The sequence below is a fragment of the Brachycentrus maculatus genome, unplaced genomic scaffold (genome assembly GCF_059751285.1).
Source record: "Brachycentrus maculatus isolate JH-2025_06_01 unplaced genomic scaffold, ASM5975128v1 h1tg000340l, whole genome shotgun sequence".
NCBI classification, from domain to species: domain Eukaryota; kingdom Metazoa; phylum Arthropoda; class Insecta; order Trichoptera; family Brachycentridae; genus Brachycentrus; species Brachycentrus maculatus.
This window is the reverse complement of record NW_028281089.1, coordinates 717410-735939: the sequence shown is the minus strand read 5'-3', so window position 1 is coordinate 735939 and position 18530 is coordinate 717410. Positions and strand designations below refer to the sequence as shown.

The 18530-nt window shown below is 32.4% G+C and overlaps 2 protein-coding genes across 3 annotated transcripts; both read left to right on the top strand.

The window, feature by feature from the left end:
- The first annotated feature begins 2743 nt into the window (after positions 1-2743).
- Positions 2744-6933, top strand: LOC148303919 (transmembrane protein 222). The gene is made up of 4 exons (XM_088269147.1): positions 2744-3092; positions 4200-4410; positions 4630-4760; positions 5008-6933. Exons 1-4 carry the CDS (start codon positions 3019-3021, stop codon positions 5084-5086), a joined length of 495 nt encoding a protein of 164 aa, XP_088125273.1. The 5' UTR covers positions 2744-3018; the 3' UTR covers positions 5087-6933.
- A 1983-nt stretch (positions 6934-8916) lies between these two features.
- LOC148303918 (transmembrane protein 222-like) lies at positions 8917-13980 on the top strand. Of its 2 annotated transcripts, none has more exons than XM_088269205.1 (4): positions 8917-9107; positions 10907-11117; positions 11886-12016; positions 12684-13980. In XM_088269205.1, exons 1-4 carry the CDS (start codon positions 9034-9036, stop codon positions 12769-12771), a joined length of 504 nt encoding a protein of 167 aa, XP_088125331.1. In that variant the 5' UTR covers positions 8917-9033; the 3' UTR covers positions 12772-13980. The 2 variants fall into 2 exon arrangements, with proteins under 2 accessions (XP_088125331.1, XP_088125332.1); XM_088269206.1 differs by lacking the exon at positions 8917-9107 and adding an exon at positions 9415-9550.
- The last annotated feature ends 4550 nt before the right edge of the window (positions 13981-18530 follow it).

The window sequence follows — 18530 nt, the reverse complement described above, 5'->3', positions numbered from 1 at the left end:
CTCATGTATAATGTTATAAAATCACTACATATCTAATTATAACATCTTTACGACTTGAGCAAAAATATATTGGCTTCATAATTGGTCAACATTGTAATTAAGTTATAATAAGATAAATAGTGATTTTGTAAGGTATAATTTTTTAGATTCATGGTTTACCATTTACATTCAGTGGTGGGATTCAGCCGGATCGCACAAGTTCACTTGAACCGTTGCCTAAAATTTTTCGATTTTTCCGAACCGGTTCTTAACCCTGTCATACAATATTCCGATTGATATCATGTATCGGAGCACACTCGGTTTACTTGGTCACGTTGTTAAAATAATATTGGAAAGATGGAAAAAAAAGTGGAAAAACTAAGTCAAGTTATTGCACTTAGTAAAAAGGATGTTTTGAAAGATATATGCTTCAAAAAATGTACAAGTAAACAATGTTTTCCTTTCTATAACTTGCCGGTCTCCCACAGGGCCAGAAGGAGATAGAAACATTCCATACATAAAAAAGGGGTAGTATGTACCTAAACGGCGAACCGGTTCTTGAAAAATTTGAATCCTATCACTGTTTACATTGTTATAAAATATGTAATAGACAATTTTTCTATGCTTTTCCCACGCAATTATATTATATTTGCCTCCATATTGAAGTAGTTATTTGCGTAGCCACCATACACAAGGTGTCAGGTTAAATTTTCTGCCTTTGTTAAAATAAAAGAATAATAACTAATGAACGATGAATGATAAGGAGAGTGTTAATATAAAAATATATTTTTCAATCAATTTCTACCTCGGGCTAGTTCAGGTGTGTAAGACTGATCACCTTGCCTTTATGTAATTTACAAGGATGATAAAACTATATTGATACTTGAGCAAAATCTTTGTGGTTGATTCTGCATGGTTTTTATCCTTACATTTTGACAATTTTTATATTTTTCTATGAAAAATGTTAGAAGGATACATTTGTACCAACATTTTATAAACTAAACATAACTGCAAGCATTGGGAATATTAGTTCCTGTCTGATCAGTTATCAATTAAAAGAAGAGAAAAAAAGGAAAATGAAGGAATTTAATATCCATTATTATTCTAGAAACATCTTGGGGTGTTGCAGAAATATACCCACGGGGTAAAGAGTTAAGTATTTTCATTCTCTCTGTGTTGCGATCTTTGCTACCTTTTTAATAATTCAGATAGCACATTCAAAATTGCTCAGTAGATGGGGTGAGGGTAAAAAGGGTTGATAAATTGACCATAAATCTCCATAAGTAAATGTTTTTTTTGGAACGGAATGAAGACTAGCATATAACTGTCGACAATTTGATAGTTTATTTTTATCGAGAAGTATTCAAATTAAATTTGAATTTAAAAATCCTCTTTCTTTTAATATTAAATCTTTTTATTGAAAGCAAGAAGTAGTTTTTGTATTATACTCAATACATAAAATCTTCCAATGTGTTCACTAGTTTGTACTTTTATATTAAAGATAATCAAAATTGATTGATTCATAAAAGAATATTCAGTATTGCTTTTAATTTTTTTCTCTAAATGCTGAGTTTAAAAAGTTTTTTTAGGACTCCAAATATGTTGGAATCAATCAATTTGTTTTGACAAAATGTCTTAAAAAAATTATAAGATTTCATATTATTTTGAGATTAATTAATTTTCGCTATTAACCTTTTCTCTGTATTGTAAAATTATCAATGTACATTTTAATTAATTAATATATATCTTTTTTTTATATGTTTTAAGCTAAGTCTGTTATTTTCTATTTTTATGTAAATGATTTGTTAATATATTATAAGAACTTTAAATAAATGTTCGCATTTAAACATATCTCTTTTTATTTCATTTGGTATAATTTTTGCGCACAGAGTATTACTATTTCCTTTGCCATATTCCATTGAAGCTTTTCACCCTGAACTTCTTCACTTACGTCATCTGTATACCATAAAATATATTTTATTCCTAAATCCACGAATCTGGAGTGAAGATAAGCCGGCCTTCATATTTTAACATTATATTGAACTTTTTTTTTGCTTTGGGAATTGCATTTATTATTTAAGTTGCTTATTACGTACAGGATTTATAGATCATTAAATGGATTTTTCTTTCTTCTAGCTAAAAAAGATGTTTAATTTTATTCTGCATTGGGAACAGGAGGGATAATCTATTGTGGTACAATCAGGAACTTCTCAGCATTTGCTCATTACTAGGAGAAAACCATGTAAAACTCCTCAGGAGAGGCCAGACTATTGGCTGTCATCAACAAACCTTCCGTTCCAATAGAAGAGGGTTTGGCATTTTGTGTCCTAGCTCTCATGAAAGCTTCTCACCCAGGCTCCCGCAACACGCCTCCATTTGTTTTCTTTGAAAGCTGAAATATGACCAAAGCATCAACGGTTGAGGAACATCTTAATTGAGGTGTGTCACCATAGAGCTGTTGATATCTCGTGCAATGTTGTGCCTAATGTGTCGATTCTGCTTAAAATTATGAAAATAATTTTTCTTTTTAAACCATAGTTTTTAAACCATTGAAATAAATATTGGAACCTAAAAGTCTCGATTGTAAATTTTAAGTTTTAAATTATTATTATTTCAAATTTTATTTTCACTTAGCCATTTTTTTTCAACTAATGCACATCAAAATGAAATATTATTTCGTATACCTACATAAAAAATATATAAATTCTTTGTAAATCTACCTTATTAGTATTTTGATATGCTCATCACTAATATTTTACACATTGGCAACATTTTCATTTTGACATTTAGATTTGTATATCCAATTTTGACGGTTCTTATTATTCATTTGACAGCTGGAATTGTAGTTTTTGAGTGCTTTCAAAAAGTTTTCAATATGAATGAAAAAACGCACATATTATTCAACCTGATAAAGATGTATAATTAATTAATCAAATCGAATTCAGCACATATTTGACTGTCGCCGAAATTTACCAACAAAAAAACAGAGTTGCGCGTTGTTTATTTTTAACCGGTTTAGTATTAAAACTTGTATACAATATGGAGCTTCCGATTGATTTTGAGAGAGATCGGTTTCCATTCTGTGTTGTTTGGACCCCGATTCCTCTTTTAACGTAAGTAAAGTAAAAGTTCATGATATCACTATAAACACAATCCTTCTTACTTATATTCCTTTGGGTAATTCTCTGAAACAATCTTACTTGAAATGCTATACAGTCGTTATTTAGACTACATAATATAAAAATATGTGTTTTAAATTAATGACCTTTAATTCCTTAAATTGAAGATTTATTTTACTTACACTAAAATCCCCATTTACATGGTAAATAATTTCCACGCATAGTAAAAAAAAGTATAGTAAACTAAAAAGAAAATGGTGGATAGGTTTGCTTGTATAAAAATCAATTCAGGCTATTAAAAAATAACATTAATTGGTTATGATACAATATATTAATTTTATTTAAAAAAATACTTCATTATCACATTTGGTACATTATTCACATTTGGTACTATTGTTGCTTTCATCACTTGAGATATCCAGAGCTCATGTAAAATTTCTGTCCAAATTTTCCCATTTTCTTTCCTGATTCTCATCCCTCTTTGTCTTCGCCCCCTTTCTGCATAACTCTCTGTGCCTGTAGGCAGAAAAGCGGTGCCTATCCTAACTTACCCGCGTGACATATAAAAACGCAACCAGTACCTACCTACCTTACTAAGTAGTACCAGCTTACCTTACTACCTACCTCTACTGCCTACCGTAATTAATTCTCTGCGCACGCCACTGCTCTGCGCATAGTACTAAGGAGTAAGTACATGCGAGGGATGTAAGAATTTCCTAATTATTATGCAGTGTTATTTTTGATTGTGTATAAAATGTGTTTAAAGGGAGTTCATTGTATTAAAAAAATATCACAAGTCTAATTTAACTTAACATCGAGGAAATACACAGAATATTAGGGTTTATTAGCTGCTAGCCCACAGTTTCTAAAAGAGCAGCTAAAAGAGGTGTCGGAAGACCTCAAAACAGATGGTCCGGTGACATTGCTGCTGTGGGGGGTAAAAATTGTTGCAAGCAGCAACTGACCGAAAAAAATGGAAGTATACGGAAGAGGCATATATCCAGCAGTGGAGGACAGAGGGCTAAAGAAGAAAGTGCCCACAGTTGTGTTATGGCTCTTTGATCATTGCCATTATATAAATGAAATGTTTGTTTTTTCTAGGTGGTTATTTCCATTTCTGGGTCACATGGGAATAGCTACTTCATCAGGCGTTATCCGGGATTTTGCCGGGCCATATTGTGTCACAGAGGACAACATGGCTTTCGGGCGGCCCACCAAATATTGGAGACTCACTCCGGATAAATTAATGAACGGCGAATCTGATTGGGATGCCGGCGTCTCTGAAGCTTCAGAAATATACAAAAAACGAATGGTAAATATTTTTTTTTTTTCTCAATGAACTTTTTTGATTATTTATCAATGTTAAGCGTTAACCAGACCTTTATCGCACCAAATTTTAAAGAAATAGCTAAACATATTCAAATGCTTCATATTCTAGTGATAAATCTGACATCGATTATTTTACCTTACCTTATCTTATAAGATTTAAATCACCATGAATTTTTCAGTTTGTTTTTTTATATATTTACAGCACAACCTATTTTTTGATAACTGCCACTCTCATGTAGCTCAGGCACTAAACATCATGAGGTACGACAATAGCTCTTCATGGAACATGGTCAAGTTGGCATTGTATATCCTGATTCACGGGAAATATGTCAGGTGAGAACTTCAAGAAACATTTTATTAATTAGAACGAATAGAGAGTTGTTCCCCTCCCCCCAACTCCAGTTGGGAATGTTTAGGAATTATAGGACATTTGATAATTTACCAAATGCAGCCCATCTATAATACAAGTGCCTGCTGAGCATCTCTCTTTTTTTGTTTATTTCGATCAGACGAATCGAGATACATAGACCAATGCTCATATCTTGATTTTTATTTATGATTCATAATATTTATGTTTCAGTGTCGGTGCTTTTTTGAAGACGTGGCTTCCATTTTTAATCATCATAACTATCATCATTGTCGCAACTACTGCTACTTAAATAAATACTATTGTGGTTTACCTATTTAATTTTAGATGTTATATATTAACGGGAATTGAACATAGTTATCAAGAATGTATTATGGATTACTCAAGATAGAAAAAAACGTACTTTTGAGTAGGGAATATTGATAATTATTATTACTTTTATTTTATTATATTTTATTTTGTGTATTTCTAATATTCATTATGTCGAATAATATAAAGTGATTGGCAAAATAAGAGAAACACTATATAGAAAAAGTTTTGAAACACAAGCACCGTGGCGTAGTTGGGTAGATGCGAAACTGGCATCCCGCCAAGTGCAAAATAAATTCTAAATTTATTTTTAATTGGTCTGGGTGTTTGTGATGTATTTTTCACATTTACCTTCCCTATCCTTACTACCTACCTACCTGCATACAAGCCTCTAATGTAGAGGCTTTGCGGGTAATTCCTTTAAGAAAATGTGCACAAGAAAACTCAGTGAGTACTTCTCATTGTAAATATATGTATGATGAAATAATAAATAAACTCTTTTGCACATCAAAATATTTATAATATTTTTTTGATAACAATCCCTCAATTGTTAGACCTAGTTCTTGTGTACAAAGTTTAGATGTGCTCTAAAATACATATATTATGCATATGTTAGTTATTTAATATTGTGATAAAAAGTTCTGGTTTTATGTATCAAAAGTTAAAACATAATTATGACATTACAACATAATGCCTGGTTTAACTTCTTAAAAAATATTTCATAAGTTAAATGGCGATGTATGGTGTTGTTAATTATTTTGTTTAATGCCAAATTAGTGAAAGAATATTCCCCAATTCATTTGGTGGTATTAGAAAAATATTTATTTATAGTAGAAAACTTGACAGTTTTTTTTTATATGTCTATTCATAACTGAATGTGAAATATTTTTTGATGAAATATAAATAATTGTTATAAAAAATAAAACAAAAAAACATTCCCTGTTCAAAACTAAATACGTATAAAAATAATTTATTTGTTTTATATAGATTAAAATTTTTAAAACGAAGGGTAAGCAAGTAAATATTTTCTTTTATAACATCAAAGTGTTCCTTGTATGTAGTTATGCTGTGTTTGTAAAATATGGTTTTTCTCAACAAAAAAAATCACAAACCAAAGTTGATTTGTAATTAAACTAATTAATTCATTTCACATGTTTCGACCCCCATGCTGCCCTACTTTTATCATATCTTCTAACTATGTACATGTTTTTGTTTCTTCATAAGCACGACATCTGACAAAACATCTTGCTCCGCCATTTTGAGGGATAAGAAGTCTTGGGTTTTGTCACAGAAACATCTCTACAGTAAGAAATGATCATATATAATATTTTTGTAATAAAAGTCTATGATTTATGTTGTTCTTCCTGTAAAATAAATGAATTTACAATCTCAAATTATTAATGAACTACTAGAATTGTTTATAGCAAAAAATATTTTTATGGTTTACAATATTTTTAGAGCTAATCAAATGGCAACAAAAACTAAAAATTTTGTACATCGTGTTGGTGACATTTTTTGGAAACAAAAAATATTTATATGTGATTTGTAGTGTTCATCTATCTAAAATTATTGCATTTTATATATTTTTTAATGAAATGTTGACATCTAGGAATAAAATAAACTATTATTCTTATGGTTGATTCTAAAAGTAGTCAAAGGATTATGCCCAAATATCTCTGAACTATTTTACAATTTTAACAAGTCTATAATATTATGATAAATGAATTGTTATATTAAAAGTTGTATACTTTATTGTACGTAATATTTATTGGTGTATTCATGTGTTTTTCACTAGTGTAATTGACGAAAATAAAAACAAGTTACTATTTATCAGCAAGCATTTTTCTTATTTGTTGCTAATAAAATCATTTTTAATTTCAGCACATGTGGTTTATGATTATTACACCTAATGATAAGATAAATCCAATGATTTGTAATAGTCATTTTATTAATTTTATAGCATAGATTATTAGAATAAAAGCAAGGGATCGCCCCAATAATTATTCACTCTTAAAGCAAGCTATCTCCTTTCTTTGTACTATTGATGATTAATAATCTACTGCTAATTTTACCTCAAGGGACTTCAAATTAGCAGCGTCTAAGGTACAGAAGATAGAACGGTGACCTTCTCCTTTTCCTCTCCTATAGTACCTACTATTCCTCCTCCATTTCCATTCACATAAAGCAGTAATATCCTCTAGCCCTCATGTCATCCACATATATCCATGAATCTGGAACACAGGACTGATCACTTGCCTTTATATAATTAATGCAATCCAATCAAATAAACACCCTTTGATCTGATTTGGTTCCCTATGCACCATTTGAGTGTGCACTGGGGTCAGAGAAAAAAAATAGACTACCCCAACATTTGTTAGTATTTGATTATATCTTTCAAACATAATAGTGTGAGTACCTCCAAGCAAGTGAACTCTTTTTGGAGAGGTACAGTGTTAAAAATAATATACCATCAATATGTTGTATTGGATATATTAACTGTATGCAATAAATGTAATATAAATAATTGTAATATAAATGTAATATAATAAAAAAAAATTAATACAATTGCTAAATAAGTTGCCTGGGTAACTCACTCTGGATAGAGTGTAATAAAAAATATAATATCTGACCAAAAATCTATTCTTTGGAATCTATATTTTAGAATTCAATTCAAATATACTTTGCCTATAAGAATTCCTATACAATAAAAAAATCCTACTACATTTTTGTTTTATTATAACTACATAATTATTGTGAATCACTATTTTTATGTAAATTGTAACCTTTTTGTTTATGTATTAAAATGTAATATTATACCTACACAAGTACCGTACAGATGTCATTAACCTTTTTTTTTAAGTCCTACTTTCTGTTCCTGTATGTCTACTTACTAAACATATTTATGCCCGTATTCTCCAGTGACGTTATATGACAATATGACTGACTTAACATTTCAAGCACATGCACGCCGTGTTATTCTGCATTCTAATGAGCTAATGTCTACTGTTTAGTTTAATGGCTGTCAATGTATTGAGAGAATAAAATAATATTTTTTTTCGCATCTAAAAAGTAAGAAAGAATGCAAAATAGAAATACATATATGACCACAATATTGTCCAAACAATAATTACGGTTAATCATCTTTTGTTTTCGATTTTGCACATAACCTTAATTTTTGACAGTTTTAGCAAAATAAAATTCTGATCAAATGTAAAGTATGTTATGTAATCTTGAAACTACCAATAGAAAACCAAATACAATTCATGAAACATCACACAAGTGAGTGCGGTTATAAATTGCTATCTCTGTTGCCTTTGCTGGTTGCATTTCCGTATTCCCAATCGGTCTAAGACATATGGATGCTGAGCGCCGGTAATTTAGTAGATAATATGAATATTTTAACCGGATAAGGAGTGGCCTAATATTTTTTATGTGGGTATTGACTTTTTTTTTAAAGAAATATTTGTGTTTTTATTATTTACACAAATATTTCAATTTCATACTATTTCTGTGAGCCTAAGCGGCTCATTATCAGAAATGGGTATCAAATTGTGGTAGAGTGGGTTCGAACCGAAAAACTCTTAAGTCCGCGACACTAACCACGGGACCACAACCCACTTTTCGTTGCAAGTTCAAATGTTGACATTACTGAATATTATTATACGACTAGCGCAACTAGATTTACCCTAGCAAGATATTTAAGTCTTTTTGCAGCGACCAATGGAATTATTTTAGAAATAAATCACAAAAACAACGGTAAGCAAAGAAAAGTTTAGCTTCCCTGCCTCGACATTAAAAATACCGGTTTCCAGTAATAAAAAAACGAACAACAAACATCACGCAAGGAGCAAGGATCCACTCGAGTCTCGAGTGTGTTTACAAGTCCAAAGTTTTTCATTTCATTTTAAAGTGACAAATAATATCTTTGAAATGGATCAAACAATAGATTTAGGCAAAAATCGATACCCGTTTTGTATAGTATGGACTCCCACACCAATTTTATCGTAAGTGCTTTTAAAAATGTGTCATTTTGTGTATAATCAAATGAACCTACTTACAACTTTGATTAGTTTTCGTGATTTGTTGTGAAATTTGTAAAAGAAATTTACTTTTGAAATTTATTTTTTAATTTCGAATAAGAGTACCTACTTGATTTCGATAAGTTGAATTTTCGCGCGACAGAAGCGGGGAATATTTTTGTATTTTTTTAGTGAAAATAACGTTCCAAATATTTAGGATGAAAAATATCGAATATTTCCATGCTTTTCGACCTTGAAATGTATAAATAAAAACGTCAGGACGGAACGCGAAACAAAAAATTGGAAATATGTATTAAAGTTATGAAGAAAAAAAAGTGTCTTATTATGCATACATTTTTACGAGAGTAGTAAATAATTTAAGCTAATACGAGTACTGATATGCAACCACGAGTACCCTAGCCATAATTGTTATTCTGCTTATCCTACTTTCCTTCACATTCATCCTCAATTTTTTGCCCATATAGTAATGACATCCTGCGTCATCTGTATCCCATCAAATATTTTCCACTTCTATCCAAGAATCTGGAGCCCAGGACTGATCACTTTCCCTTCATTTAATTAGAGATCAAGTTATCCCTACTGAATGGTGCATAGGGCACAGCATCAGATTGACGGAAAGCTAACTTAATTTTTTATTAATGCGGGAAATATGACCAGTCCTGCGCTAGAATTTTATAATTTATCTGTCACCGTGATTCGTGATGAAAAAAGTCGTATTTTTATTTCGAATTTCGGACCAGATATTGTTTCCAAATTGAATTATCGAAAGTTTTGTATAAAAACACTGTTGGAGGAATTACAATTTCGTAATATTTTTCGAATTATTAATCAACTTGAATTATCATGTAACAAGCTTTGACTGAATTGAAACTCAGTTTTTTTCAAAGTTCTTCATGTGACCAAGATGAAGTGCATATTGGTCGTCGGACAGACTAACAACGCATGTGATTAATATTCTGTGTAGGCTATAACAGTTTCACCTTCCACACACCACACGTGAGGACTAATGTTTCATTGACTGTACCCACATACGTAGAAATCGTGCTTGTTGACAATACAGAAAAGCCACCCAAAGGAGGAAAATGTGCTGAAACAATTTTAAAAAAAGGAAAATGGCTTCTTCGTTGGGTTGAATTAAATTGATCAGATATAATCAAATAATAATTACTTAACTTTAAATGACATAAGATGAGTTTCATATTAAACTGATGATAACCATTATTATTTTGCACTTAGCTAATTTGGTTGAGCAATAAATTATCAAAAATATTTATTTTATTTCTTCTTCTTCTTCTTCTTTTTTTAGGACTATGTCCTGTCATACTCCGGTCCGCTCCTGGGAAGTGGAGCTATCCCTCCATCGTTTAGGTGGTCTTCCTGGGGGTCTTATCTCGCCTGTACTGCTGTCCGCTGCTATCCTCACCACTCGATCCCAACTCGCTCTTCCTACATGATTTCTCCAGAAACGTCTTCTTTCTCTTCCCCATCGCACAACATCTTCAACATCGCAGATTTTTCTTATTTCAGAGTTTCTAACTCTGTCGCGAAGTGTAAGGCCTACAATGGGTCGTAGAGTCTTCATTTTGGATGTCCTATTTTATTTATTTATATTGTGATGATGTGTGCAAGCCTCTAAGGTTCTTATAATATTATATATTAAATAACATCCAATGAAACAATAAAAACCTTACATAAAAACAATTGAAATAAATAACGGGATGCTAATAATAAAATAAAATGAAATTATCATTCATTCTTTACAGATGGATAATTCCAATAATAGGGCATATTGGTATTGCCACATCGTCCGGCATAATAAGAGATTTTCCATATCCCTATCATGTTAACACGGATAGGATGGCGTTCGGGGGCCCCACCAAGTACTGGCAACTCGCCAAGGACAAGGCCTTCAATGGAGACGCCGGCTGGGACGCAGCAGTCACAGAGGCATCGCACATATACAGGAAAAGAATGGTACTAAACTAATCTAACCTATCAAAAAAAACTATGCTTCTCTGCATTGTATGTATGTCCCTACTAGAATTAACATCACACACACACACATTCATTAATTTTCTAGATCTACACTAAATATTTTGTACTAATCTTTATGTTTCTGTGGTTAACTATAATTGGCTTGTTTAACGTATATTCTTTTAATTGTTTTGTTTTACATATGTTGCTGTTGAACAACATAAAAAACATTTTTAAAACCCTTTTTCGCACCATAATGCACTGCATCGGAGCGACGCAGTGTTCTCTTGATCGTCAATTGCATGTAGGCAAGGTGATCAGCCCTGCGCTTGTTGTACCATTCCAGGGTTATAAGAAATAAATATGAGAGTGAAAATCACCCTTATTTATTTTGACCCCTGGGAATCGAAGGTCCGCCTCCCTAGTGTAATGGTCAGCAAGCTCAGCTACCATCAAATAAATATTGGCAATTTTTTCACTCTAATATTTATTCAATATAACCCTGGACGGTTACCTGGAGCGGAGGGCTGATCACCTTTCCTTCATGTATTAATGATCAAGATAACACTGTATTTATATTATGCAGTGCCCTATGCACCATTGGGGTGCGGATAAGGGTTTAATCCAATCTCTTTGTTAAGGTTTTAACTATATGCACACAATTATCAAATCCCGTCGCCAGCGGTCCGCAGGCGTAAAAAACATCCGTCCTTAGTGTGTTAATATTAAAGTAAAATTGTTTACTTATTACAAAAAAAATCTTTCTAGCATTACCTCTTCTTCAAGAATTGTCACTCTCATGTATCCAAGGCCCTCAATCTGATGCAATATGATGGAATCTCAACATGGAGGTCGTATCAACTAGTCTACCTTATGCTGAGACATGGAAAATATGTAGAGTAAGTGATTTCATACCCTTCTATTAAAGTTATGTGCGTTTTATCTAGTTATACTTCTAGAACAAAATCTCGTCTTTGAACCTCCGAGATGAAGACTCTCCGATCCATAACCGGAAACACATTGCGAGACCGAGTAAGAAATACCGACATCCGGAGCATGTGTAAGACGGAGGATATCGTGAGGTGGGGACGACAACGAAGGCGATACTGGAATGATCATGTTAACAGAATTTCAGATGACAGACTTCCGCATATCGCCCTTCAAGGAATCCCTGAAGGACGCAGACCCCCAGGCAGACCTCCAAAAAGGTGCAAAGACAGCTGGGAGTCACATTCCAAGAGCTACAAGCGGAGGCACAAACAGATCCTTAGGATATAGAAAAAGAAGCATTTAATATAGAGCGATGATTTGAAATTTAATACTTTGTGCAACTTATTAATAGCTCCCATCTCCCCATGTGGGGCTAAACTTAGTTATTCTAGCACACACTGCGTACTCCGTGTCCTCGTCACTTCTGTTGTGCCGGTAGCCGCGCGCAGAGACCTTGTGAACACCGTTCACAGAGCTTCTCCATCCATCTCTGTCTCTAGACTCCGGGACTCCCAGTCACCATCAACTTATTAGATGGTTGTAAACAAATGATTGATAACACTTTTTTTATTTCAGCCATGCTGGATTTTTGAAAACTTGGGTACCTTTCATCATGCTTCTTGTGATTTTGATTATTTCTATAACTTTAGCTAAATTGAGTTGACAGTTCACTAGGAAAACGTTATAAAAAATAAACCAATTATTTAGGTTATTTTTAAAATGATAATTAAAATACGAGACTGACTCTATTACTAATACTGAGACTATTGATTACCTGTCTGTTAAAACTTGTTATTTTAATCAACGTAAAAAAATATCTACAACATTTAGAGTGTGTCCAAATACTTGTTCACAAATCTGGATTATCTCCAATTACAGGAGTTATTTTTCGACATCTCATCATAGATAAAGAAGAATATGGAAGTCTGGGCATTTATGGGGCTGACAACCATCATAGGCTGATTTAAGTGATCACATTATATCATTCACACGTATATCATTCACCGATTCTACCCATTATTAACAACCACAATTCTCAAATTCTCGGAAGTTCTATATATATATGAACAATTTCGAAGCCTATGACTGTTGTCAGCCCCGTAAATGCCCAGACTTCCATACTCTTCTTCATCTTTGATGAAATGTCAAAAAAAAATGAAAAAAAACATCCTTGTAAATTTCTGACCAAACTGAGGAATAAAGATAGAATCTCAAGGAAGACTACAAATGAAAATTAACTAAAAACATTAATTAAATTTGACATTTTTTTTTATAAATGTAGATGAATGTACAAATTTGTAGTACATTATAACATGTTACTTAAAATTTTACAATAATTTTGTTTCAATTTATACGCTCCTTGTATGTATTTCTTATTTTAACTGTCATCCGCACCCAATGGTGCATAGGGCACTGCACCACATAGGCACAGTACTATCACAATTGTTAATTATGTGAAGCCAAGGTGATCAGTCCTATGCTTCAAGAATCAGTTCACATTACAATTTGAGCCCTCGAGAATCAAACCCGGGACCTCCAGCACAGTAGCCAGATACGCTAACCTCTACACTATGAAGGCAGAAAGAACAAAGTGTACTATAATGATATTATTTTAAACATAATATTTTTTTATGGGAAATTATTATAATTACTTTTTTTTCTGCTATTCAAAATTTGTCATATCGCTCACTCCTTTCAAGAACGTCATAAATCAAAAAACTTGATTTTTCAGGAGAACGTTTTTAAAGTTTAAAAATATAATGCAATGTATTAAAAATAAATATCAAGCTACTTATTGAACTTTTTACTGTGCAACAGATCTTTTTAGGTAAAACCTTAAGGTTTTTTCTCCATTTGAAAAATATTTAGTTTATTTCAAAAAATTATTTTAAAATACCTTTTCTTCAAAATGCAAAAACAACACTTTCTGCCCTGTAGCGGGTAAATATTAAGTTAAAAATATGCCTCTTTTGCTGGAATATAGTACATTTTCAGTGCATTCAGAAAACATGCACAACTGAAAATTGACGATTTTTGATTTATGACGTTCTTGAAAGGAGTGAGCGATATGTGAAAAGTACCTTTTTTTACCATTCATAGACAATAAGTGAAAAAAAATATATATATATAATTTAAAAAATAAACACAAATTATTTTATTATGCATTTATTGTCCAATAATATTTATTACACTATATTATTATACATGTTAACATAAAAATACGACTATTTAAATAAATTCATAGCAAAAAACACGTTTTTTCTATAGGCTCAATTCACATTTATTTTTAATTAAAATATAAAGCAAAAAAAAACGTAAAATTTAATTTTCATTTTTAAATATTTAAAAAAAAAGTTTTCTTGTAAATAAATTCTGAAGATTGGATATTTTAAATAATATCAAAACTATATTTTCCGAGTATTGGGTCTTTGACATATAAAATATTGTCCCCGTTTAACATATAAATATTGTCAATATCGTCGCGTATACAACTAACGCTCTTGGAAGTGAAGTATGGAGCATTTGCTCACGAAGATGACATTTTATGATCTACAGTAGAACCTCTTATAACGAGTAATTCGCATAAAGAGCAAGAAATGTGAAAAAGGCTCCCTTAACGAGTGACATTTCTTATAACGAGTTTCAGAGAAAGGGCAAGTCCCTTTTTCACAACATTCACCTGTGAGCCAACACTTACGCACCAGAAACAAAAAATGTTTCGCATAACGAACGAATTATGCTCGTAATGAGAGATTCCACTGTATTTACTTATGAATGTAGTAATCTGTGGAGTTTAACCGTTTGAGTGCCAAAAAATGCATACAGTTTCTTGTAAAATGCCACCAAAAAAACATAATTTTTTATGAAACTATATATTTTTTTAAAACCCCATAAATTCTTTGAATTTTCATGAATTTTGATGATTTTTTCGGTGTTTTATTAAAGAATGTCGAAATATTTGAAATAAAACGCTTGTATAAATGAATACAGTATTTTATTTAGAAAAAAAGAAAGACAAAAATGAAAAACAAAAGAAAATCAACAACTGTGCTTTCCTGCACACGCCGTGTGGACACCCTTCTTACAATAAGCACAAATAGTCGTTGATCTACGCAGCCCAGCACCATCTTTATTACTACAGACCACACAGCGACGTAAATTCTTTCCTGGAAGCTTCTGCAGTTTGGATTTATGGAATGAAATTGTTGAAGAAATTTCAGCTTTTTTTTTTGTAGGTAACCATTCCCTTTCAATCGATTCAATTATTTTTGATGTGAACTCGTGTCTTGAAATTTTTTCGCCTTCATTATTGATTGAATATATTATATATGCGTTTAAAACCATTCTTCCAAAAATGTTAAATGTTACCTTTTTCCAATATTTCAATGTTCTTCTTTCATCTAAATATACATACAACATTTTATCAGACTCATCTATTCCGCCCATGTATTTATTGTACTCATGAATCATCTGTGGTTTTTCTGTTTGCGTTTCGTATGAACCCCTATATTTTTTCACTGTGACGCCACTCGTATTACTATTTGTAGAAATTAGGATGACCGGGTGTTTTTTGGTTTTTTTATCTCGATATGAACAGAGAAGAATGTCGTCACTTTTATAATAATTAGGTTTTCCAACTTGAGACACTTGTGCCTCACGTGGTATATATTTCCTGTTTCGACGGATGGTTCCTGTAATATACGTAATTCTTTCCAATAAAGTCTTAGCCAGTTGAATGCTTGTAAAAAAATTGTCAACAAAAATATGATAACCTTTGTCCAGGTAGTTACCAATTTTTAACAGATTCATTACTACAACATGGCCAAGGCCAAATTTTTTTGTATCATCCTTGTCTTGCTCTAATTTTGCTCCTCGGTAACAAAAAAATGCCAAGCAATAATGGGTTATGGAGTCGCATAACATCCAAAACTTTATTCCCCATCTGTGGTGTTTTTTGTTGGGGAGATATTGTTTGATTTTTGAGTGGCAATGAGTCCCTACCAATGACTCATCAATAGAGAGCTGGCGATTAGGGATATAATGGCGTCGGAAAACTTCATTGGCATGGACAACTATCATATTGAATTTTGCACAGGGGTCGTAGTCTGGATGATTGGATGGAGCCAAGGTGGAATTATCAATTAGATGAAAAAATTTCAAAATTATCTGAAATCGGTTTCTTGAGAACATTTGTTTGAACCATGGTATGCCCCTCGAATCTGTACTCCAGTAGGAAACAATTGACGGTCGTCGTGTAATACCCATTTCAAGTATGACCGCTATGAAAGCCTTCAATTCCAATACAGACACCGGTTTCCAAGCCTTTGCACGTGATTTGTTTCGTAAAGTGTCAGAAGAGTTTTCAAGAAATTGTTGGGCATATTTGTTGGTTTCATTTTTTATCGTTGTTAACAGAATGACATTAAAAAATAAATCAAAATATGATATAGGTTTGGAATCACGCGGAGGAGGATCCCGAAGTCCAGGCGTTTCGAAAAAATGAGAATTTTCGGTAGAAAAATTGGTTCCGGGAGGTACATTTGTAAATGAGTAATTTCTGGTGTTACTCTCCATTTCTTGGTCACGATCAGAAGAATTACTGGAAATTCGCATCCTGCGGTTGGGAAACACGGATATGACATCACTCTCACCAGAGCTACTCTTACTCGAACTTGAATTAGAGGAGTGGAAATCGTCGCTCCCGCTATCAGACATTTCAGAGGACGCGCTCGACATTATGTTTTTTAAATTAACTAAAATAAAAAAAATAATAAATTAATCTGAAATTTAAACGGTTTACTACGATCTTACAACTATTAAGATAATATTAGAATAATATTTACCAACGCCGCAGCACCACACCCTACGTACGCGCGAATCAGAGCACGACTGACGCAATCGACGGAAATCGACGATCGGCAATCTTCGTTAAAACACGAATCGACGAAAATCGACGATCGGCAATCAAACGGTTAATATAAAAGTTTTCCAGAGCAAACAAGTATACCTATGTAAAATGGCTTCCACTAATGTATGGAAGTGAAACATGGAGTTGGCAAAAGAAGGATGAAAGTAGACTGAATGCAGTCGAAATGCGATCTCTCAGAAGAATGTGTAACAAAACGATGTATGATAGATGTGCGAATAGTGAAATAAGGAAGGAATGCAAAGCTGAGATAAGCATTATCGATAAAATTAAGAAAGGTGTGTTGAGATGGTTTGGACATGTAGAACGAATGAGTGAGGAAAGAACAGTAAAACAAATTTATGAGGCGAATGTTAGCGGGAAAAGAAGCAGAGGAAGACCGAGAAAAACATGGCACGATCAGGTATGCCAAATACTTGAAAGTGGTCAAGTTAGGAGTCGTAACAATCGGCGGGTATGTATGAGGAGATGCATGAACGTGGAAGAGGCGAAGAATGTTTGCAAGGACAGAGTGGTGTGGCGCTCTATTCTCTCTGCCTACGGCGTGATGGGGGCCCAAAATGGCTCAGATTAATTGTATAATTAATCAACTCATGCTTTAAAACAATTGACACTCGTGAAAAAATACACGGAAATATTCACTGTGAGATGAAGTAGGTACTGTTCTAATAAAATAAAAATATCAAGGTGCAATTATATCATTTTTATTTTTATAACATATTTAAAAACAGATTTAATTTTTTTTTAAACAAAACAAGAACAGCACAAAATTAAATTTTATATCATCGGCATGTTAGGTGTACTCGTTACGGAACTGGTGTCACGGGTTCTGTCCCTACCAACTCTAAACAAGTCTGAATGTGTGTGATGTATTTCCTTCCTAATATCTGCAGACAAGTTCTAAAATAGAGGCCATGTTTTTCAATCACACAGCAGCAATGGACCAATATGTAATTATTTTAAATACAGTGGAACCTCTTATTACACTGTTATGAAACTTATTGCAAAAAAACTTTTAAAAAGGTGCTCCTATGAGTTACAGAGAAAGGTCAAGTCATTAACTTGTGGACTTCCGCGCCAGTCAAAACAAAAAAGTTTCGCTTAACAAGTAAGATTCTGGAATGAATTATGTTCGTTATGAGAGGTTCCACTGTGTACAATTTACATACTACTTTATTCTTATAATTATACAATACAATTAATTGAATCATAAAAAAATTATGCAATTTTAAGAAAAATCTAATTTTTTTAGATTTGTTTTATATGGATTATTTTTTATGCTTTCCCGAATATTATTTTTACACATTTCAGTTGCTGACTTAAAACTAAGATTATATTATAATTCTGTAATTCAAAAAATAATATTAATTAAATTAGAATAATCTAAAATATTGTGATAAATACAAGTAAAAATGGCAAACTTAAGTGGGAGGGGGTTTAGTTTACTGCTAATGAGGCTGATGACCTACCCAGCACACCAGACGCTAACTAGTGAT

What these genes read in the sequence shown, in the direction of transcription:
- LOC148303919 (XM_088269147.1), top strand. Translation starts at nt 3,019, where the DNA reads ATGGAGCTTCCGATTGATTTTGAGAGAGATCGGTTTCCATTCTGTGTT. An exon ending in AAATATACAAAAAACGAATG is followed by an intron (nt 4,411 to 4,629) that starts GTAAATATTTTT and finishes ATATATTTACAG; the next exon opens with CACAACCTATTTTTTGATAA. An exon ending in ATTCACGGGAAATATGTCAG is followed by an intron (nt 4,761 to 5,007) that starts GTGAGAACTTCA and finishes TTTATGTTTCAG; the next exon opens with TGTCGGTGCTTTTTTGAAGA.
- LOC148303918 (XM_088269205.1), top strand. Translation starts at nt 9,034, where the DNA reads ATGGATCAAACAATAGATTTAGGCAAAAATCGATACCCGTTTTGTATA. An exon ending in ACATATACAGGAAAAGAATG is followed by an intron (nt 11,118 to 11,885) that starts GTACTAAACTAA and finishes AAATCTTTCTAG; the next exon opens with CATTACCTCTTCTTCAAGAA. An exon ending in AGACATGGAAAATATGTAGA is followed by an intron (nt 12,017 to 12,683) that starts GTAAGTGATTTC and finishes TTTTTATTTCAG; the next exon opens with CCATGCTGGATTTTTGAAAA.